This window comes from Danio aesculapii, chromosome 14 (genome assembly GCF_903798145.1).
Source record: "Danio aesculapii chromosome 14, fDanAes4.1, whole genome shotgun sequence".
NCBI classification, from domain to species: domain Eukaryota; kingdom Metazoa; phylum Chordata; class Actinopteri; order Cypriniformes; family Danionidae; genus Danio; species Danio aesculapii.
In genome coordinates, this window is record NC_079448.1 from 17,121,940 (window position 1) to 17,145,853 (window position 23,914).

At 34.1% G+C, this 23,914-nt stretch overlaps 1 protein-coding gene across 1 annotated transcript; it reads left to right on the forward strand.

Moving 5' to 3' along the window:
* The first annotated feature begins 4,041 nt into the window (after positions 1-4,041).
* Positions 4,042-23,914, forward strand: zdhhc15b (zinc finger DHHC-type palmitoyltransferase 15b). The gene is made up of 12 exons (XM_056472521.1): positions 4,042-4,203; positions 4,527-4,553; positions 4,860-4,954; positions 7,670-7,790; positions 7,995-8,064; positions 8,221-8,253; positions 9,376-9,496; positions 11,158-11,290; positions 11,474-11,600; positions 13,914-14,026; positions 18,838-18,901; positions 22,394-23,914. The coding sequence occupies exons 1-11, from the start codon at positions 4,086-4,088 to the stop codon at positions 18,876-18,878; spliced, it is 999 nt and encodes a 332-aa protein (XP_056328496.1). The 5' UTR covers positions 4,042-4,085; the 3' UTR covers positions 18,879-18,901; positions 22,394-23,914.

Below are 23,914 nucleotides of genomic sequence, written 5' to 3' on the forward strand. Positions count from 1 at the left end.
TGGTTTTACAGTATGAATGGATTATAGACTGTTTTGACCATATGAAGATTAATACAAATCAGTTTAAAAACAGAATGGCAAAACTTTACAAATACTGTTATATCAAACATCTCTTTTACTTTTAGATTTTTTAGTCTTGAAAATATTCTGCTGTATTAATTAATTAATTTTTCTTCCGCTTAGTCTCTTTATTCATAAGGGGTCGCTGCAGTGGAATGAACCCCCAACTTATCCAGCATATGTTTTACACAGCGGATGCCTTTCCAGCTGCAACCCTACACCAGGAAACAGCTATACACTCCTGCATTCACACACATACACTATACGGCCAATTTAGTTTTTTCAATTCATCTATAGCACATGTCTTTGGACTGTCGGGGAAACCAGAGAACCGGGAGGAAACCTATGTCAAAATGGAGAATATGAAAACTCCACACAGAAATGCCAACTGACCCAGCTGGGACTCGAATCAGCGACCTTCTTGCTGTGGAGTGATGGTGCTAACCACTTAGCCACCGTGTCACCTGCAGTAATAATAATAAAATAAATAAAATTTAAAAAGTTTAAGAATATTCTCCACTGACGCAAAGAACGTTCTACATCCTATATATATACACCCCCCACATTCCTCTAACTTATACTCCTCACAATCACTGCACTATTTAACATTTGCACATTTAAAGTTTGCACATATTCATTGCACTGATTCATTTATTTGAACTGGACATACCCACTGCACATGGACATTTGTAATTATGTTTATCTATCTGCACACTTCTGCTATTAATAGTATCCTGTACATATATTCATTTATTGTAAATCTGTTTATAGCTAATACAACCTGTATATAATGTTGATAGTACATCCATCTGTAAATAACACCATAGTTTTTCTATAACTGCACTTTATAACTTATACCTATATCCTGCACTTGCTGCTATTGCACTGCTGGTTAGACCTAAACTGCATTTCGTTGCCTTGTACTTGTACATGTGTAATGACAATAAAGTTGAATCTAATCTAATCTAATATCCCAAAGAAACCTTTGGGAAAATACAGTATAAGTGTTGGTTAACTTGATGAGCTAGGTCATTATCACTATCCAGTCCCTTTGAGACATCAGAATTTTCCAAAAAAGTTTGAGATTTTTTATTTAACCACATAGTTGTTGTAGAAATTAGATGTTAGGTTGTAAGAAATTTATGTTGGTCAAGCTCCTGCACTTTTTATAAATAAACTGCAAGCAGACAAACTGTAAACAAACCTCAAAATGTGTCAACACTGTCATGGACTAATTCAAAGTAGTGTATAAAGTATATTTTCATTGCAGTGTGATTATAAAATGTATGTTTTCAGAAAGGTAATTTGTTCCTTTACCAACCCAACTTTATAGATTATGGAAAAAGTCTATGCAGTCAGTTGCACGTTCTTTTCAAAGTAAAATCCAAGATCTAAAATATTTTGTCAAACTTTTAAACAATATTAATTGGCCCTAATTGGTTAATTAAGAAATAACACAAAATGTTTTGCTAAGTTTATAAATAATTTGTCTATTTTCATAAAAGTTGAACATGACATGCAAAAACTAGATGACAGCGTGGACATTGGCATGTATTTTTATTTCAAACAGTCAATGAGCTCCATTATATGGTCTTTAAAAGGATATTCTTTATACACTCTCAGAAAAAAAGGTACACGGTGGTACAAATAATGTTCCTTAAGGAACAGTTTTGTACCTTTGTAAAAGTTGTACCTTACATGGTACAGAAAAGACCTCTTATGATATTGTTCTGTACCTTTTATGGTATAACTGAAATGAAGGAACACAATTGTTCTCATAAAAAAGGTACATAAGTGTTGGACGACAACTTCTTTTTTACAATATCTAAAAGTAAATAGAGGTGACGCGGTGGCGCAGTGGGTAACTTTGGGTTAGCGGTGGTTTAGCTTTGGGTTAGCTTTGGATCATGACCGAAAGGACAAGATCTCGGATACAAGTGGCCAAAATGAGTTTTCTTCGCAGGGTGGTAGGGCGCACCAATATAGACAGGATGAGGAGCTCTGTCACCCGAGAGGAGCTCAGAGTAGAGCCGCTGCTCCTTCACATCGGGAGAAGTTAGCTGAGGTGGCTCGGGCATCTGTTTCGGATGCCTCCTGGATCGCCTACCTAGGGAGGTGTTTCAGGCATGTCCCACCAGGAGGAGGCCTCGGGGAAGACCCAGGACACGCTGGAAGGACTATGTCTCTTGGCTGGTCTGGAAATGCCTCGGGATCCCACCGAAGGAGATAGAGGAAGTGTTAGAGGAGAGGGAAGTCTGGGGTTCTCTTCTAAGACTGTCCCCCCACTTTGTGATCTATTTAATCAAGGTGGGCTAAACGTACTTGACTTTGAAATTTCTAACACTATTTTTTAAATCAAGTGGATGCAAAATTATATTCGTTCAAAAAATAAACTATGGTATTACATCCCTATTTTATTTTTATTTTTATTTTTTTTTTTGAAAAAGTAGGTGGCATTGAATTTTCCTCCTAATCGCAATTTTAATATTAGTAAGCTTCCCATAAAGCTTTCTAATTTTCACAAACAGGCATTGTTTTTATGGATGACTATATATACACAAACACAATTCCATCCCCTCACAAATGCTTAATTTGGAATAATAGATATATTACACACCAAAACAAAGCTTTTTTTTATTAATTGGTTAAGAAATAATATTTTGCTGGTTTCACAACTTTTAAATAGTAATGGTCATGTGGTAACCTATTTAGAGTTTCTAGAAAAAATTTCCCTTTATATACCTGTCAAAGAGTATATGATGGCAATTAATGGTATTCCCTTAGAGCCTAAAAAAATATTAGAAAATGTTATAGTTCAAAATACAAATTTTAGATTTTAGTCTTAAATTGGAAGGTATAAATATAAAGGGAAAAAAATTATCTTAGAATAATTTGCCAGATTGTCAGTGTCTTCAGCGATTGGTTTTTGGAGATCACAGTTTCAAGATGTCAGCTGGAACGAATTAAGATTTCCAGACAGTTTTGTATAACAAAGAAAATTAGAGAGGTACCATTTAAAATTGTTCTTCGTATTTATGCTGTAAAACACATAATTGGAAAATTTTCTAAATATGTTAATTTAAAATGTGCTTTCTGTAATGATAAATAAGACAGTATTGTTCATTTATTTATGATTGTATTTATATATAATTATTTTGGTGTGATCTTTTTTTTTCTTGTTAAGCAGAGTGCGAATATTGCATTGGAATTCAGAAAAAGGTGTTTTTATGAGAATGCAGTTGACTTTAAAATTTGATATATTGTTAATAATGGTGATTTTTATTATTCCCATTAACTAAATGATAATAATGGGCAGTGAAAAAAACTAAATTCACTCACTTTAAAATAGAAATTGGTCAGTACGTATGTACGATAAAAGAAACAAAAAATACCAAAGCAAAAGGAACTGTTAATTATCTTAAAACCTTAAATTTTGTCTATGAATAATTGTATTTTTTCTTTAGTTTTTTCTTGTATTTATGTTGATGTAAATTTAATGTTGCTATTGCCCTTATGTTCTGTGTTAAAATAAAAAATAAATAAATTTTTAAAAGACTGCTTCCCCAGCGACCCGGCCATATTTCAAAACACTTATAATTCTGCCTGCATGTGTGTAAAGGTTTAACCAAATATATTAGAACATCAGAATTTCATTATTTCGCATTATGTTCATATACTGTAGGACTAATTCAATCTTGTGGGACATCAAGGCACTTTATAGTGATAATGACCCAGCTCTGTATTTCCTATCTTGAGTGTTCGTCCGTATGTTCAACCTTTCTCACAGAACTAACATGTGTTTTTTCTCTCATTTACATAATGATAACAACGGTTATACGTTTACTCACATTGTATTTAGTGCACATAAATTGAACAAACATGCTGCGCTTTGGCTGTCACGCAGGCGTACTAGCGGATGCCAGAGTAGATCGCTGTTTGGTTATTTGCCAGGGGTTTTAGCTGATGTCAGAGAGATTGTTGTTTGGATAGGCAGGCGTACTAGCAGATGTCCGATTGGACTGATCATGGCTCTGTCGAGAGCACTCAGATGTTGTCAAAGGATTTTTTCCTGGATTCCCGTCATCATAATTTCATCTGTTGTTCTCTGGTCATATTATGCGTATGTGTTTGAATTGTGCTTCGGTAAGACTTCACTGTTGATATTTTATGTTTGTTTAATGGGACTAATGTTTGTTGTTCGTCTGTAATAAGGAAGTGTCAAGTGTAATCCGCAAAGATTCCTAATTGTATCATATTTTTTGTTGTTATTACACTAAATATGTAATGTTGTTTCTGTTTATCTTTCCAAAGCTGTTTAAATACATCTACTGTAAGAGAGTATTGTTTACATAGTCTGTGTTTCAATGCTCAGTGAGCTACCTGCCTAGAAACTAAACAGCACTTGATACCATATATATTGACTTTAATCATATTTCACGACATTGACCTTGATTATCTGTTTTCAGTTACTCTCAGCAATCATCTTGAGAGGGGTAAGTGATGTATTGTAATATTATCTTCACGTTGCCATTGCATAATAGACAAGAATTTGTATATTTGATCTTCTGAATATGATTTTGGATTTAAAAAAAAAAGAAGGAAAGAAAAACTAAGTGAAAATGATATATTAAGGCATCTTAGTTGACTAAGTTTGTAAACGTCTTCTTTTCATTAGATTTTAGTTCAGTGCAATGCACAAAACATTACAGTTTCACTGTTCTATTAATGTTTAACTTCATTATTGTCATCATCACAAGTTTTACTGTTGATGACCTGCCATGTGTCCTTTTTCTCCACAGTGGCCTATTTGTTGATATTCCACGTATGCTTTATAATGTTCTGTTGGACATATTGGAAGGCCATCTTTACTCCACCTTCTACACCAACTAAAAAGGTGCTCATGACTTATGGTGTCTCAAGTTTTGTGTTTATTCCAAATAATTTCTACAACTAATTGAGCTTTGGATTAATTATGGGAATAACTTCTGTTAAACTGTAAACAATTATTATTATTATTATTATTATTTATTTATTTTATTTTTTTTTAACTGAGGTGGCATAACTCCTCATAGGTCATCCATCACATATTTAAAGGCAGTTTATTGGAATTAACAAATAATTTTTAGCAGACCATGTATAACCCAAACAACCTGAAACAAACAACTCTTTCTGTGGTAACTTTACTTCCTAATCTGTAACTGCCTCTCTGGCTATACCACTAACAAAAAAAAAAAAAACTAAAGAAAAAAAGAACATTACTAATGCTTTGCTTCTTAGAATTTACAAACCTGAAACTTGTCTATAGCACTTATTCACTGTTGCTTTTATAGTGTAAATTGCTTCCTTGTCTTCATTTATAAGTCGCTTTGGATAAAAGCATCTGCTAAATGACTAAATGTAAATGTAATATCATACTTATGGCACAATAGTCAATCTTTATTTCTATGGTTTACGAGGAGGAACATGAAAATAACAAAAGTCTGATAAAAATATTTCATTTTTGTGAGACATTTAATATTAATTAATTTTCTTTTCGGCTTAGTCCCTTTATTAATCTGGGGTTGCCACAGCGGAATGAACCGCCAACTTATCCAGCATATGTTTTACGCAGCGGATGCCCTTCCAGCTGCAACCCATCACTTGGAACCATCCATACACGCTCGTTCACACACATATACTAGGGACAGTTTAGCTTACCCAATTCACCTGTACCACATGTGTTTGGACTGTGTGGGAAACCGGAACACCCAGAGAAAACCCATGCAAACATGGAGAGAGCATGCAAATGCCAACTGACCCAGCCGAGGCTCAAACCAGCAACCTTCTTACTGTGAGATGATCGTGCTACCAGCAATTATCAGGGTTCAAGAAATTTAAGGCAAATAGACGTATTGTAAAAATATAGTATTTATTCTTGAGTAAATCTGTAACTAGTTTAAAGAGTTCGAAAAATACAACAAAAAATCATTTTAGGCAAGTTGACATAGTAAACCAAAATTTTCAACCTTTTCAACAGTTGTAGCGTGATCAGTCAGTTGAAGCTGTTAAACCATGTCATGCTTTTTTTATATGCGCTCCCCCGATTTACTACAAATTTAGACTTTCTGTTGCGGAGTGTCACTTACACTAAATTAAAAGGCAATATTGCTCTGTACTGGTTCGGGTGCCATCTTGGACAGATCGGGTGTCATCTGGGACCAATGGTCCCCCAGCTGCTTTCATGATTTATTTCCATACTGTAGCACCACCATGTAGTCAAACCATACTACTTTTTTTACAGTGACCTCAGATCGAGCTCATTTCTGAGTTTGGTGATGTTATTTTGTTCAAGTATTATAGAGCTTTTTGTAAAAGTGGCTCCAGGACCACTTCAGACATTTGACTGTATTGTGGTGAACCGGAATGAAAATGTCTACTTGTTTTTTTTTTTGTTGTTTTTTTTGCTAACTTTTGTTATTCTGACTCTTTTATATACAACTATGCCTCTTTGATTCAGATCGCACTACTACTTTGCAAAATATTTGCAAAAAATGCTAAATATCCAAATATTGTAGTCAATTTAAAACAATATCTGAAAATATACTGAAACTATATAATATAGTTTACAGTATAATAGTAGTAGTTTTGTAATAATCACCAAAGCAGATGCTTTCATTTGTTTAATAAAATGAATTCAACCATGGGCAGATTAAAGAGATAATTCAACCAACATTTTAAAAATTTATGGACACTCAAACCATTCGAAACCATTATGAGTTTCTTCATTCTGTTGAACACTAAAGAAGATATTTTGGGAGTAGAAAAAAGCTGAAAATCTGGTTGAAAAGGTTTAAAAACTGGTTTCCAACTTTCTTCAAAATACCTTTCTGTTCAACAGAAGAAAGAAAGTCAAACAGGTTTAGAACAAGTGAAGGGTGAGTGAATTATGACAGAAGGTTTCAGTTTTGGGTGAACTATTCCTTTAAGATTCAGCAGAATGTGTTAAATTATTTACTTGTATCTAGCCAAAAACTGCGATAGGCTATATTCAGTAGTCCTATTTTTACTGTCAAAGAACATTATTGTATCGGGTTCTAATAAAAATGTATTATATTTTAAGCGTTTTTGGTATTTTGAATACAAAATACAGCCTCTCAAAGTACTAAGTACTAAATAACTTGCTTTTTTGTTGTTGTCCAGCAAAATGCAAACACTGAACATATTTAAAAGTAATATGCATTTTGATTGCATGTAATTAAGCATTTTGGTAACAACAATAACAGTTAATGTTAGTTATTGCATTTACTAACATGAACAAACTATTAGTATTACATTAATTATGATATTTAATCATGTTTGTTAATGTTAGTTAATGTGATTTAAGTTAATTTTAAAATAATTTTAATAATGCATTAATTAATGTTGAACTGTTAAATAATTGCTGTACAAGATTATTCATAACTAATTTTAGTAAACACATTAACTAATGGGACCATCATTCTAAAGTGTTAACAACATTTTCAACTGTCTTGAAAATGTCACATTGCAAAATACCAGATAGCTCTCAAATAACACGTTTCAGTTTCTTCATACAGAATATGTCTGCTAAGCATTTTTTTCTGTGCTCTAGTTTCACTTGTCATACACTGATAAAGAGCGATATGAGATGGAGGAGAGACCAGAGGTTCAGAAGCAGATTCTTGTTGATATCGCCAAGAAACTTCCCATCTTCACGCGTGCTCAGTCAGGAGGTACGTGGAACACAAGATGTAATTGGCAGTAATGAGGGCAGTAGCTATGATGCCCCAGCCATCTGTTATGATTGTGTACATTTCCAGAGCAGCTGCAGAGATATAGTCATTTTGCAGAATGCTGTGAATAGCAATGTTTGCCAGTTAAACATACAATCGGATGTAAACATGGACAGCTGATCTTCTTTATCTCCATGTCTTCAGCTATCAGGTTCTGTGATCGTTGTCAGGTGATAAAGCCGGACCGATGTCACCACTGCTCCGTCTGTGAAACGTAAGTCAAGCACTGCACCAACCCCTGTTCCTGAAAATAGATCTCTTTACACAAAGCCCTTATTTTAATTAAAGTTGCAGGATTTAGTCAAACAACACAACCTGATTTCGCTGATTTCATTTAATGGTTTTATGTTCCTGTGTGTTTTTTTAATAGATGCGTTTTGAAGATGGATCACCACTGTCCATGGTAAATGGAGATTATTATGTTATGATTCATTTGTTGCTGTTCATTTACTTTTAACTCATGATGATCAAAAACTTATTGGATATTTGATGTCTTCGTCTTTAGATGTACAATATTTACCTCCATTTACAAATCTTCCCCCTTGTTTATTAGATAAATGTTCAACTGATGTGCACTACAGAATGGAAAATCAGTTATTTAGGGCTCAATTAAAAACAGGGGTTAGGTAAAATATTTGTTGCTTGATCAATCAAATACAACAATTTTCAAATCTTTTGGCTTATTGCCATTTATTATTATTTATGCTCATTGTCACACACTATACTCACTAGCCACTTTAGTAGGTACATGTCAGAGGTCAGAGGAGAATGGCCAGACTGGTTTGAGCTGATAGAAAGACAACAGTAACTCAAATAACCACTCGTTACAACCGAGGTATGCAGAAGAGCATCTCTGAACACACAACATGTCGAACCTTGAGGCGGATGGGCTACAGCAGCAGACCACATTGGGGGCTACTCCTGTCCTTATAAGAACAGGAAACTGAGGCTACAATTCGCAGAGGGTCAACAAAATTGGACAATAGAAGATTCAAAAAACGTTGCCTGGTCTGATGAGTCTCGATTTCTGCTGCGACATTTGGATGGTTGGGTCTGAATTTGGCATCAACAACATGAAAGCATGGATCCATCCTACCTTTTATCAATGGTTCAGGCTGGTGGTGGTGTAATGGTGTGGGGGATTTTTTTCTTGGCACACTTTGGGCCATTGGAAACGATTGAGAATCATGTCAATGCCACAGCCTACTTGAGTATTGTTGCTGACCATGGCCATCCCCTTTATGACCACAGTGTACCCATCTTCTTATACTTCCAGCAGGATAACGCATCATGTCATAAAGCGTAAATCATCTCAGACTGGTTTCTTGAACATGACAATGTGTTTATTGTAATGAAATGGCCTCCACAGTCCCCAAACTCAATCCAATAGCACCTTTGGGATGTGGTGGAATGGGAGATTCGCATCATAGATGTGCAGCCTTATGTCTCCTTATGTGTTAATATGGGGTACATAAGCATTTATCATTATGTTTTCTCATTTATCTTTGTCTTATGTGCTCTTTAGGGTAAACAACTGTGTTGGGTTCTCTAACTACAAGTTCTTTCTACTGTTCCTGTCTTACTCCATGATCTACTGTGTGTTCATTGCATCGACAGTGTTTCAATATTTCCTCAAGTTCTGGGTGGTGAGTTTCAGCAAGGCCAAAATGGACTTTAAAGGGGACCTATTGTGCAAAAATCACTTTTATTTTTTTACACTTTAGGGGGTGACACTGTGTGAATATAGCCAGCGTCTAATGGTAAAAATGAATGAATTCTATATTTTATAATCAGACTTGATAAAAACTGTTTGTAGAAACACTTTGATTGACGTTTTTCTTTTGTACATGTCATCAGAGGGAGAAAGTCGCATCTATTATTGACGATCTCTCACTCGTTAGCATAGACGGTCCTGAGTGAGAAGCAGCTGTCTACGTTTAGAGTTTTGAATCTACTGCTATGCTCCGCCCTCTTTTGAAAAGATCTCATCTGAATTTAAAGTAACAGTTGCCAAAATGGCACATTTGGATGAAAGCCTAAAAGGGGCAGTTTTAAAGAGTTGTAAAAAATGAATTGTGGGATATTTTGAGCCGAATAATTACATACACACAATAGAAACATCTAACACAATCTCACCGCAATTCGTAACTTTTTGACTTGGTGGCTAATTCGTATGAATTTGTACGATCTAATTCGTACAATTTAGTACTATTTGCTCATCCCCCAATGACGGTTGGGTTTAGGGGTGGGCTTAGGTGCCCGCCTCTTTTTTTATAATCATACAATTTCGTATGACTGAACTCGTATGAATTCGTACAAATTAGCCACTAAACTGACAAAACGTAAAATACTTAAGTTTTGTGGTGAGATCAGGCTGGAACATCAGAGACTTATTTTAAATCTTGTAAAAAGGGGCATAATATATCCTCTTTAAAGCTCAATTATTTAAACTTGTTTTATGAATTATAAATCCTTTAGATTTATCTAAAACCTGGAAAATAAGGGAATTATATATTTAAAAAATGTTTTCCAGACCTGAAAAAAGATTGGGAACTAATTATATCTTTAAATGTGCTACAGAGTGCATTGATTTAATAAGAAATATTTTTTTCTGATATCTATTTTGTAGGCAAGTAAAACGTTTTGCAGAAATGGTTTTATATGCTCATTTATAATCAGAGAAATTACTCCTCAAGTGCAAAGCACAGTTTTAGTAGAATATTATGAAAAAAACTGTAGAGGTACAATATTTACTTCCATTTACAAATCCTCCCCTGTGACTTTGTGTATTACGAAAATATGGGTGCACTGCAGAACAGAAAACCCATTATTAGTAACTAAGTAAAGTTTATTTATAAAGCATGTTTAACTGCAGTTTGGCAATGACCAAAGTGCTGAACAAAACCATAACCACACATTCTAAAACAGTAAAATAACAATAAAAGTAATAATAAAAATAACAGTATGACATCAACAATGCACAATAACAATTAATAGCCAGGGAAGGCACTTAAATAAAAATAGTTATTAGGACTCAATTAAAAACAGTGGTCAGATAAAATATTTTTTATATTGCATGCCTGACAAATCAGAGACAACAGCTTTCAAATCTTCTAGCTTATTGCCATTTAGTCAGTTTTTTTCTTTTTTTTTTTGTAAAAAGTTTCTTTAATGTTCAGTCACGTGCTATAAATTACTTCCATTACAATTTTTTTACAAGGTTTAATTGTGATAACACTTTGAGCTACTTATGTGTTAATATGTCATTTTGTTAAAACTGCAATTCTGTGCATTTATTTTTTGTTAGGGTGATCTTCCCAACGGTCCAGCCAAATTCCACGTGCTCTTCCTGTTGTTTGTGGCTCTCATGTTTTTCGTTAGTCTCATGTTCCTGTTTGGATACCACTGTTGGCTGGTGGCTAAAAACAGATCAACACTAGGTGAGGAAGCCTTTTTTCTTCTCAATTCAATGATTCTCTTTCATTGTATTTTTGAAAACAGATTATTAGTGTTTAGTCCATTTTCTCTGGTGTTCTATCTTGACCTTTGGTGAGAAGATGTCATTTATGTGGCTCATAATTGTGGTGTGATCTGTATAACCTCTATGAATGTTCCTGTTCCAGAGGCATTTTCTCCACCAGTGTTTCAGAACGGGTCTGACAGAAATGGCTTTAATGTCGGGCTCAGCAAAAACCTCCGGCAGGTGTTTGGGGAGCATAAAAAGCTCTGGTTTATTCCAGTGTTCACAAGGTGAGCTAATGTCACAACTGGTTACACTCAATGACTGTTTGTTACAGACTGACTATAGATATATCAATGTATACACATTTTTAAATAACAGCAGTGTCACATATTTCAGATAAACAACTATACTATGAAGTAGCTGTATTTTAGGTGACCTAGTCCTATGTTTCTGTTCCTAACTAAAGGTGTTCCAACATGTAATAGAAAGCCTGACTAGTAGTCTCTTTTTTTCAGAGCAATTCTGTAGTGATTTATTTAACTATTAAGTGAACAAATGGAGCTACAAGCTACACAGATTACTTGGCCATGCAGCACAACTTTAGCTATGAAGTACTTAGCCAGGGGTGCATTTCCTAAAATTAGCCAACTATGCTCACAATTTTTGCTGTTACCGTTTTAGTTAAATGATTCTTTGTTTGTCAAATGCATAATTCCTATGAATATTCGCAAATAGTATCACAAACTTGTGTGAAACTACAACTCTGCAACTACAGCCTTGCTTTGTTGCATATTTTCTTTTTAAAGAAATAGTTCACTCTGTAAAAAGTAGTTAGTTACTTTATTTAAAAAAAAAAGTGAGTAAACCCGTTTTAACTTAGAACGATCAAATTGACTTCATTTTTATAGTTATGCACATAATTTGTTTACTTAATAATTTTCAGGGAGAGTTTACTCACTTTTTTAAGTGAAGTCCACTTCTTGCGATTTTAAAAAAAAAAAAAAGCAATGGGCTTATTCATTTTAAGTAAATCAAACGAATCACTTATTACAGTGCACCCAAAACTGAAAATTTAGTCATTTACTCGTCATTCACATGCCACAAACCAATTAGATTTTTTTTTCTTCTGTTGAACACAAAAGATTTTTTTTTTTTAATGCTGAACCTGTAACCCTTGACTTCCATACTAATTATAATATATAATCGATAGTTACATATTATGAATAATATTGAAGTCAATAGTTACAGGTTTCTAACATTCTTCATACATTGGGGAAAAAAAAAAAAGAGTATGAGTAAATCTTAATTTTTTGAGGCAAACTATTTATTTAATATGAAAAATGGAACATACACTCTTAAGCAAAATAAGTAAACTGACATTCATTAAAATCTGTATATTTCATTCTATATATATATATATGTGTGTGTATTGTATATATTGACGCAAAAGAAAATTTACCTTGTTAAAAACCAAAGAAATGTCTGAAGTTACATTTTTTAAAAAAAAAGGTATTTTATTTGATAGCTAATAACCTTAGCATTACCCATACATATATATATATATATATATATATATATATATATATATATATATATATATATATATATATATATATATACATACATACATACATACATACATACATACATACATACATACATACATACAAACATACAAACATACAAACATACAAACATTAATTTCTTCTAAATTGTTTGGAGGATTGAAGCTCTGCTTTTAAAGCATGCATGTGCTTTTGTGATTTACATGGATAAACAGGAAATGCTAAAAAAAAACTATTTCATTTTGTGGGTCATATTTAGCATGTAAGATAAGTGGTAAAATGCTAATGTAATTTTAGTTTTAGTTAGTAATTTTAGTAAGTTCTGAACTCAGTTCAGTTTAATAAATTCTATTTTCATTGTTTACAGCTATCATTTTGGTCAACATTATTTTGGCCTTGAAAATAGCTGGCATTAATACTCCAGTAGTTATTTTCAATGCGGTTTGAACTCATTATGTATAACACAGTTTAGCAAGCAGTTCTAACTAGTTTTTACAAGTTCATTGCAAGTTGGTGAAATATTGTTCAAGAAATGCAACCCTGGATAAGGGTGCGTCTCTTTTGCTGTGCTGTTGTTTACTATTTGTCTTTTACCATTACAGTATATATATATCATTATATCATTACAGATATTTTATCGATATCAAGTTTTTCCACATACTAACTATTAATTTTTAAATGAAAGTAGTACCTTTGTATGTACCAGCCTCAAGAGGATGCGAGACATTATTGGAAATATCTCAAAATGTTCAGAATTTAAAATAAAAAGTAAAAGCATTAAAATGTTATTTTTTTTTCTTCAAATTTTGGTTAATGCTAAAACACTGCTTTGATCGATTTGCACTTTTCTGTGGTTAAATTTACTGTTATCTTTCATTAATAATAATTAATAAAAAAAAAAAAACATAAGTGAAATGTCAGTGTTAATTTGACATATTGGCTTTGAAATGTTTCTTCAGTTTCATTTCAAATCTGGTCACTTTACTGTTTGTAAAAATATTTTCCATGTGTTCTGTTTGTTTGTGTGTATCATAGCCAAGGTGATGGCCACTATTTCCCACTGAGGACCCTGCGTGAATCCGAAAATCCATTGTTGGCCAATGAGGAGAAATGGGTGGAGGATGGAGGATCAGATGAAGAAAGTGCAGGTAATCTGCATCTAAACTTCAAATAACTTAAAATAAAATAAAGATATATATAGATTAAATGCATGACCATTCATATATCTGCATCACTGGTGCCTTTTTGGCAGTCTCAAACATGGCATGGTATGCTAATTAATACCCAGCAGCATAATGTTATATGCAACATGACCTAAGAGTAGTTCGGCTAACTCATAATGTTGATGGATCTCAAAAATTCTTCCTTTTAATTCTTTTTTTTTTTTTTTTTTGCTGAATTCAAGTGTTAATTAAAGGATCAGTTTACTGGAACTCTGTGATTTGTAGCAGTTTAAAGGTGGATGAAACTGCACTGTAAAAAAAAAAAGTGGATTCCGCACAGTTGATATGTGTTAGCACAACATGAAGGAATTAAGATAGCTTATTAGTGGTTACAAATTTAAGATTGTGAATTGAACATAAAAGAATTAAGTTGTCCCCGCAAAAAAATATTTGTGTTGTTTCAGCTCATTTTAAATAAGTTTTTTGAACAAACAGCAAATGTAATTTTTGGAGTGTGTGTGCTGACAATTTCAACAGCAATGACATGGAAAAATATAGGAGAAACATCTTGCCATGAACCAAAAAATGTTAAAGGAATAGTTCACACAATCGCCATTTACTCAACCTTCACTTGTCACAAACCTGTTTGAGTTTCCTTTTTTCTGTTAACCACACAAGATAATATTTTGAAGAAAGCTGGAATCCAGTAACCACTGACTTCCATGGTATTTGTGTTTCCTACTGTGGAAGTCAATGGTTACTGGTTTCCAGCTTTCTTCAAAGTATTTTCTTTTAAGGAAAAAAGAAATGCATAAACGTTTGGAACCAGTCGATGGCAAATAGTGAGTAAACTTCAGTAAAAAATCAGAAAGTCAACAGTGCCACCAGTCCTCGCTTGCTTTTTAAAACATTTTCCTCCCTCCTCTATCCTCCTCCTCCACCCGCATCCCCCACACTCACTACTGATGACTTTGCTACATTCTTTTGCACCAAAACTGCAAAAATCAGTGCTCAGTTTGCGGCACCTACAACAAACACGCAAGATACACCACCAACACCACACACACTCACCTCTTTTTCCCAGCTCTCTGAGTCTGAGGTGTCCAATCTCGTGCTATCTAGCCATGCAACCACCTGTCCGCTTAATCCCATTCCCTCTCATCTCTTGCAAGCCATTTCTCCTGCAGTCATACCAACACTGACTCACATAATTAACACATCTCTTGACTCTGGTTTATTCCCTACTTCATTTAAGCAGGCTAGGGTAACCCCACTGCTAAAGAAACCCAACCTGGATCAAACGCTACTTGAAAACTACCGACCGGTATCCCTGCTTCCATTCATGGCCAAGATTTTGGAGAAAGTAGTGTTCAATCAAGTCCTGGACTTTCTTACTCAAAACAACCTCATGGACAACAAGCAATCCGGCTTTAAAGAGCCCATATTATACATGAAATAGGGTCATATTTAGGTTGTAAGGGTCTCCAACAACAGTCTAATATGCATGCAAGGTCATAAAACACTTTTATGGTCTTATAATCTGCATTTATTTTTACCTAATTATCCCAGCGACTCCCATATGAATCGTTCAGCGATTCATTTGTTCCCAACCCCCTCCTCAGCGCGAAGCTAATCTGCGCTGATTGGACCGATGACAGCCTGCTGCGATTGGTCGACAGTGACAGGCTTCAGCACGAGACAGAGTGAAATGCCCAGCTGGTAATCAACTATATAAAAGTAGTCACAGTGCACACGCGCTTCATAGTGTAAGGCTTTTTTCACACACACACACACACACACACAACCCTCCTCAGAAGAACTGGGGGAAGCGACGCGAGTCTCTCTCTCTCTCTCTCTCTCTCTCTCTCTCTCTCTCTCACACACACACACAACGCTCCTCAGAAGAACTAGGGAAAGCGACGCGAGTCTCCTATCCTCTCCATCTCCCTCTCTCACACAAACACACAACGCTCCTCAGAAGAACTAGGGAAAGCGACGCGAGTCTCCTAGCTTACGATCGCCATAGCAACGACAAACGGCAGTGGAACGCGAGCTCACAAAAGCCTTTAACGTTAAATCCGTAAACAAAGCGGCACGCGTCGCGTTTTTAACGTGGCTTACATGTGATAAGAGAATATAAAGAGTAACCGCGTGTACTGTACCAGGTTAACAAGTAACAAAACACAATAAATACATAATTTGCAAGCTAGAGTAAACGAGGCAACAATTTTAATCGCACTTACTTACACTAGTGAATAAACCTCAACCACTGACTCTTCACAGTTTCATCTTTGGGTAGAGACTGTCAATATTATCCATCTGAGCACAGCGTGACTTCATTGGACCGGCGGCATCTGTGTGTGTGTGTCTAGTGTTTTTTCTGTGTTAGTGGGCGGGGCCGCAGGTTTCAAATCTCCCTGGTTTGCGCGCGTAACTACTGGCGAGGCTTGTGTTTCGTGGCTGCGTCATCGCAAAACACCTAATGACTCGTTATCAAGACGACTCGTTTGAAGCACTATGAGTTGACTCTTTTATAGATGAATCAATAGTTTTAAACACTGTACACTTACAGATTTAAGCCTTAGCTGGATATTTCACTTCACTTAGAGCTGTGTTACACACTACATGGAAGGGCATTTTCAAAAACCCATAATATGGGCTCTTTAAGAAAGGCCACTCAACTGAGACTGCCCTGCTCTCAGTCGTGGAGGATCTCAGACTGGCTAAAGCAGACTCCAAATCATCTGTCCTCTTCTTGCTGGATTTATCAGCTGCTTTTGACACTGTAAACCACCAGATCCTGATATCTACGCTTGAGTCACTGGGCGTTGCAGGCACTGTTATTCAATGGTTCAGATCTTACCTCTCTGACAGGTCATTCAGGGTGTCTTGGAGGGGAGAGGTGTCCAACCTACAGCATCTAAACACTGGGGTACCTCAGGGCTCTGTTCTTGGGCCACTTCTCTTCTCCATCTACACGACATCTTTAGGAACAGTCATCCAGAAACGTGGATTTTCCTACCACTGCTATGCTGATGATACCCAGCTATACCTCTCTTTTCACCCTGATGATCCCTCGGTTCCAGCTCGCATCTCAGCCTGCCTGTCAGACATTTCACACTGGATGAAAGATTATCATCTTCAACTTAACCTGGCGAAAACGGAAATGCTTGAAGTTTCTGCCAACCCGACTCTACACCATAACTTTTCAATCCAGATGGATGGGGCAACCATTACTTCATCTAAAATGGTAAAAAAGAGTTGGAGTAACAATTGATGACTAACTAAACTTCTCTGACCACATTTCTAGAACTGCTCGATCTTGCAGATTCGCACTCTATAACATCAGAAAGGTCCGACCCTTCATATCTGAACATGCAGCTCAACTTATTGTTCAAGCTCTTGTTCTCTCCAAACTGGATTATTGCAACTCTCTACTAGCCGGGCTTCCAGCTAATTCTATCAAACCTCTTCAGCTGCTTCAGAACGCAGCAGCACGAGTGGTCTTTGATGAACCCAAAAGAGCACATGTCACTCCGCTACTCACCCGTTTGCACTGGCTGCCAGTTGCTGCTCGCATCAAATTCAAAGCTCTGATGTTTGCTTACAAAGCGACCTCTGGCCTTGCTCCTTCTTATCTGCTCTTACTTCTGCAGATTTATGTGCCCTCCAGAAACTTGCGTTCTGTGAATGAACATCGCCTCGTGGTTCCATGGCCAAGAGGGAAGAAATCACTTTCCCGAACTCTCACATTCCATCTGCCCAGTTGGTGGAATGAGCTCCCTAACTACATCAGAACAGCAGAGTCACTTGCTGTCTTCAAGAAACGACTAAAAACTCAACTATTTAGTCTCCACTTTCCCTCCTAATCTGTAACTGCCTCTCTGGCTATACCACTTACTGTACTCTCTCGTTATTTCGTCCCTGCTTTCTCCTACGAGTGTATGATTATCACTTTCTTTGCTGACGATTTTAATATATTTATATTGTATTACTTCCCTTACATGTATACATTTTTTTATCAAAATGTAACCTTTTTTTTTACAGTTTGATTCAAAGTTATTAAGATACAAAAACAATGTTTATTTTTATATAAAAAAATTTATTTTGAGGCTTGTTATTTTTCACCTAGAATATTGATTTAACATTGATAATGATGTATTGAATTCTGGTATCGAACCAAATCTAAAATAATGGTATTGATTTATTTTATCTTTGCCATGATGACAGTAAATAATATTTTACTTGATATTTTTCAAGACACTTTTGTACAGTCTAAAGTGACATTAAAAGGCTTAACTAGGTTAATTAGGCAGGTTAGGGTAATTAGGCAAGTTATTGTATAACGATGGTTTGTTCTGTAGACTATCAAAAAAATATATAGCTTAAAGGGGCTAATAATTTTGACCTTAATGTATTTTAAACAATTCAAAACTGCTTTTATTCTAGCCAAAATAAAACAAATAAGACTTTCTCCAGAAGAAAAAATATAATCAGACATGCTGTGAAAATTTCCTTGCTCTGTTAAACATCATTAATAATTTTGACTTCACCTGTACATTTTTATGAACATATTTTACAGATTATGAAATCCCAGATTATTTTCATTACAACTCAAAATGTTTTATTGTCTATATCTGTGGTATCTGTGGTTCTTAATTTGCAAAATTAGTGGCACTTTTATACAGTTAAGATTGTTCAAGTAATGCAAAAATAAAGTTTGTATAAAATAAATATGCTGTTGTGGGGATTCTTTTAAACACTTAGACTCACCCGCCCCCCTTTTTTTTTAATAGACGAAAATGGATCTTCACTCCTTATTAGGACTGAATCGTAATCACTGAAAAGAATGACTACTTGGTGAGTATGGATTTTAGTGGTGAATGCACTAACACTACCACTAAAATAATCTTGCTATATGTAGAAATATGTTGTATTTCAAAACAACAACTCAATACTCTTGTCACTCTATAGCAGTTATTGAATAAAACGTCATGTTACCTGTGGAAAAAACACAGTAGCTGGAGCTTCTTCTCTCACTTTATAGATATGACATATAAGTCATGCTGGTGTTTTTGTACTATGCACATTAAAGGAACACCACACTTTTTTGGATGTTAGTTTTTGAATCCATTCAGCTAATTTCTAGGTTTGACAGAAGCACTTTTAGCTTAGCTTAACATAAATCATTGAATCAGATTAGACCATTAGCATCTTGTTTAAAAACCTTTGATAATTTTCCTATTTAAAGCTTGACTCTTCTGTAGTTACATTGTGTACTTTATTTTCTTTATTTTTTTGTCTGCAAAGTTTCTGAGCAGAAATTTAAATTTGACACTGGCAAATACAACATAGACTACAGTACACTACCTGACAAAAGTCTTCGTTGATCCCAGTTGTAAAAGCAACAAATAATAACTTGAGTTCTAGTTGATCATTCGTAAAAGTTACAGAAGGTAGATTTTTCTGATAAATCATATGTTGAACTGCATCCCAATCATCACAAATACAACACAAAGACCTACTGAGACCTGCATGGACACAAGATTCTCACAGAAATCAGTCAAGTTTGGTATAGGTAAAAATCGCGTGCGAGAGATCTGCAGAGTGGATGGCAACATCAACAGCCTGAGGTATCAAGACATTTGTGCTGCTCATTACATTAAAAACCACATGAGAGGGCAAATTCTTCAGCAGGATAGCACTCCTTTTCATACTTCAGCCTCCACATCAAAGTTCTTGAAAGCAAAGAAGGTCAAGGTGCTCCAGGATCGGCCAGCCCGGTCACCAGAAACGAACATTATTGAGCAAATCTGGGGCAAGATGGAGGAGGCATTGAAAATGAATGTGTGCCATTCCAGGTGACTTTATTAATAAGTTATTTGAGTCATTGCAGAGATGTATGGATGCAGTCCTGCAAGCTCATGGGAGTCATACACAATATTAATTCTTTTCCCCACTGCATCATGACTTTGTATTCTATACTGTACATTATTTCTGTTAAGTGACAAGGCTTTTGTCTGAGCAAAGTCAGACTTTATTGTTCTCATTAAATATTAAAAAATCAAGGCATGATCATATTTTATTTTGGTAGAATTAGCGTAATCTAGAGGCCTTTGCCTTTCATATAAGCCTCTTCTGATACCAAATGATCAACTAGAAGTCAAGTTATTATTTGTTGTTCCTAAAACTTGGATAGGTGATAATACGTTTGTCAGGTAGTGTATACATGCACCTACATAATTTTGCAACACATAAAACACATATCACCAATCTGCAAAACAGTTGAAGTCAGAATTATTAGCTCCCCTGAATTATTAGCCCACCTGTTTATTTCTTTTCTCAATTTCTGTTTCACGGAGAGAAGATTTTTTTTTAGCACATTTCTAAGCATTAACTCATTTCTAATAACTGATTCATTTTATTTTTGCCATGATGACAGTAGGTAGTATTTTACTAGATATTTTTTAAGAAACTTCTATACATTTAAAATGCTTAACTAGGTTAATTAGGCAGCATAGGGTAATTAGACAAGTCATTGTGTAATGATGGTTTGGTTTGTAGACTATAAAAAATATAAATATAATAATTTTGACCCTAAAATGATGCTAAAAAAATTAAAAACTGCTTTTATTCTGACCAAAATAAAACAAATAAGACTTTCTCCAGAAGAAAAAATATTATCGGAAATACTGTGAAAATTTCCTTGCTCTGTTAAACATCGTTTTGGAAATATTTCAAAAAAGAAAAAAAAAAATTCGGTAACACTTTATAATAACTACACACTATAAATCATTTACTAAGCATTAGCATCTAGTGAATTCATTATTTGTTAAGCATTAACTCTACATTAATAAATGTTAGTAAGCAGTTTATAACTGCAGCTACAAATGCTGTGTTCTTGACTTATAAGCACCTATATAATGTGCTTAATAATTGTATTTTCATACTTAGTTAATGATTTATTTTTGATTACTAAATGAAGTATTGCATTATTTACAAACCATTTTTATTTAACAGTAGTTGAGGGTTTTTAGGATCATTCAGAATGCGTTAGTAGATGATTAATAAACCATTGAAATCAACATTTATATATCTTAATATTCAGGCATAGACTAATAGTTAACTAATATGTTAATAAATGCTTTATTAACTTAACTTCATGCAGTTTTGTGACCTAATCTAAAGTGAGGACTATCTATGCTTTATAAACCCCTTATAAATGACAATAAAAGGCTCAGTATCAAATGAACAATAATCTTTGCAATCTTTTCTAAAAAATAAAATTAGTGTAAATTTTAAACATTGCTGAATAACAGGAGTGTCAAAATATGACATAAAACTAGATAAAACAATAACAACAACAATATAATAATTTAACCATATAATAAGATGCAATGTTTAAACTCTACAGTTATTTTATTTTAGATAAGGTTGCAAAGATTTATTTTTCATTTGAAGTACAGTTTTATTTGTTTATCTTTAAATGAAAAGGAATGAATAATGTCAATTTTCCAGTTTAGAATTTAACTGAGCCTTTATTAGTCATTTAAAAGGGGTTTATAAAGCATAAATAGTCCTCACTTTAGGTCACAAAATTGCATGAAGTTGAGTTAATAAAGCATTTATTAACATATTAGTTAACTATTAGTATATGCCTGAATAATAAGATATGTAAATGTTGATTTCAATAGTTTATTAATCATTTACTAACTCATTCTGAATGATCCTAAAAACCCTCAACTACTTTAAATACAAATAGTTTGTAAATAATACCATACTTAATTTAGTAATGAAAAATAAATCATTAGCAAAGTATGAAAATACAATTATTAAGCACATTATAAATATGTTTGTAAGTCAAGAATACAGCATTTGTAGCTGCAGTTATAAACTGCTTACTAACGCTTATTAATGTAGAGTTAATGCTTAACAAATAATGAATTAACTATTTGCTAATGCTTAATAAATGATTTATAGTGTGTAGTTATTATAAAGTGTTACCAAAAATTCAAAGGGGGGCTAATAATTCTGACTTCAACTTTATATGTAAGACAAAAATGCTAAAACTCGACTATTTAACCCTTGAGGAGTTGTAAAATGAGGCTATTGCCAGAGGAAAAAAAAAACAAAATGTGTTCCTTTAATGATTTCTCATAATTATTATCAAAAGTTTTATTTTAACAGGGATGTGCTAAAATGGTCTCAATTATGAGTTAAATATATAATTATACATCCCTAGCAATACCATTTAACATAAAATGTAATTCTAGCAAAAATATATTTTATTAATAATAATAATAATAACATTGCTTAATAGTCTTACTAAGATTTTGTTTTGTTTTTTACTAGTGGGACCCTTAATTAACTTTAGCATCAAGAGCGGTTTAAGGAAGCACCAATCCTTGAATAAGACGCCTGCATTCCAAATCCTGGATCATTCCAGAACAGCATGTTTTTAGAGAGCCAAAAATATTGGGAACGGTGAGGATTTTGCTTGTAATGCCGATCATTGTGCTGAATGTTAATAAATATTGCGGATCTTTTATGAAAAGGAGAGCCACAGGACAATCGCTGGCATTTTCAGATGCCATGGACCTGTTGGACTGTTTATTATCATGCTTTGATGACAGCTGACAGACACATCTGTTATAAAATATCATATATCAAGATTCGGTTGGAGATGTTTCTTGTTTTTTTCTTTTCATATCTTGGGATGATTGTATTCAAATCACATTTTAACCTCAAAACAAAAGAAAGTAATTTTGGGATCTATTTGGCTTTCCTTTAAAGTTATATTTAAAATAATATATATCTAAAGTTGTTTAAAAAATGCTTTACACATTTTTGTATTATTTATCTTCGCTTGTTTTAACTAAAAACTTGTATTTATTATTAATATGCACTATAACAAAGAGCATAATGAGGCATACAGAAAAACCCAAAATTAAAATTTGGGAATTAATTGGGAAATAATGCAGGAAATAATACAAGGTAAAATATGTTTTTGATTATTATGCACTGTGCAATTCATTTCACAAGCTGAATTTTAATTTTTCGATATATTTTGGTTTGTTTTGAAGTGAAATGTGACCCAGCCATGTTAAATACAAATTTCCAGTCCAATTTTCAGTTGGTAAGAAATCAATCCTATGCATTTATCCACTGTAATAAGCGTATTACTGACTTTGGGGACACCTTTATTATCCTTTTTTCCATTATTATTCCGACTTATTTAGACTGTGGCTGTTTTCCTTAACAGAGAGCAGTCTGGATTTACAAGCTTTCTTTTGCATTGTTATGCAATATAAACATTTTGATAGCTCTGTCTGTAAATATATAATAAGATACTGCTGGAGGTCAGTATTGATTAGGACTTCTATTGTGTAAAACGTAATATATGATTCATGTGTTACCATAAAACCCATAAACCCACAAAGACTTGTGAGGGTAAAATATTGTTTTCCTCTAGTTCAAAAGGAGATACAAATGGGATAGCTGTATTGTATTGTAAACAGGCAAGTGATCTTTTCAAATTTTGTCTAAGCTGACTTGTTTGAAAGCTTATTCTGTGTTTGAGTTCAATTTGTTTTGCCCTTTTCAGATACTGTAATCGTATTCATACATTATTGACATGCCTGTCTCATGGTTCTCATTTATGAGAATCCTGAATAGCCAATGCTTATCGTTTCATTTGCACTGACCCTAATCTTAGGGTGATCATTGTATTCCTTGACTGTGTATGCGTTTAAACCCTTTAATTTAACTCCATATCCACTATGTATTTGTTGTTGTTGTTGTTTTTTCAATGGTACAAATTATGAATTGTTTGAAATTTTGTCTGATAATGAAGTAAAATCTTTGGTATCCTTG

Excerpts from the sequence above, each read along its gene's own strand:
- zdhhc15b (XM_056472521.1), top strand. The coding sequence starts at position 4,086 with ATGGCTCTGTCGAGAGCACTCAGATGTTGTCAAAGGATTTTTTCCTGG. Across the intron at positions 4,204-4,526 it reads TGTGTTTGAATTGTGCTTCG|TTACTCTCAGCAATCATCTT; the intron begins GTAAGACTTCAC and ends ATCTGTTTTCAG. Across the intron at positions 7,791-7,994 it reads CACGCGTGCTCAGTCAGGAG|CTATCAGGTTCTGTGATCGT; the intron begins GTACGTGGAACA and ends CCATGTCTTCAG.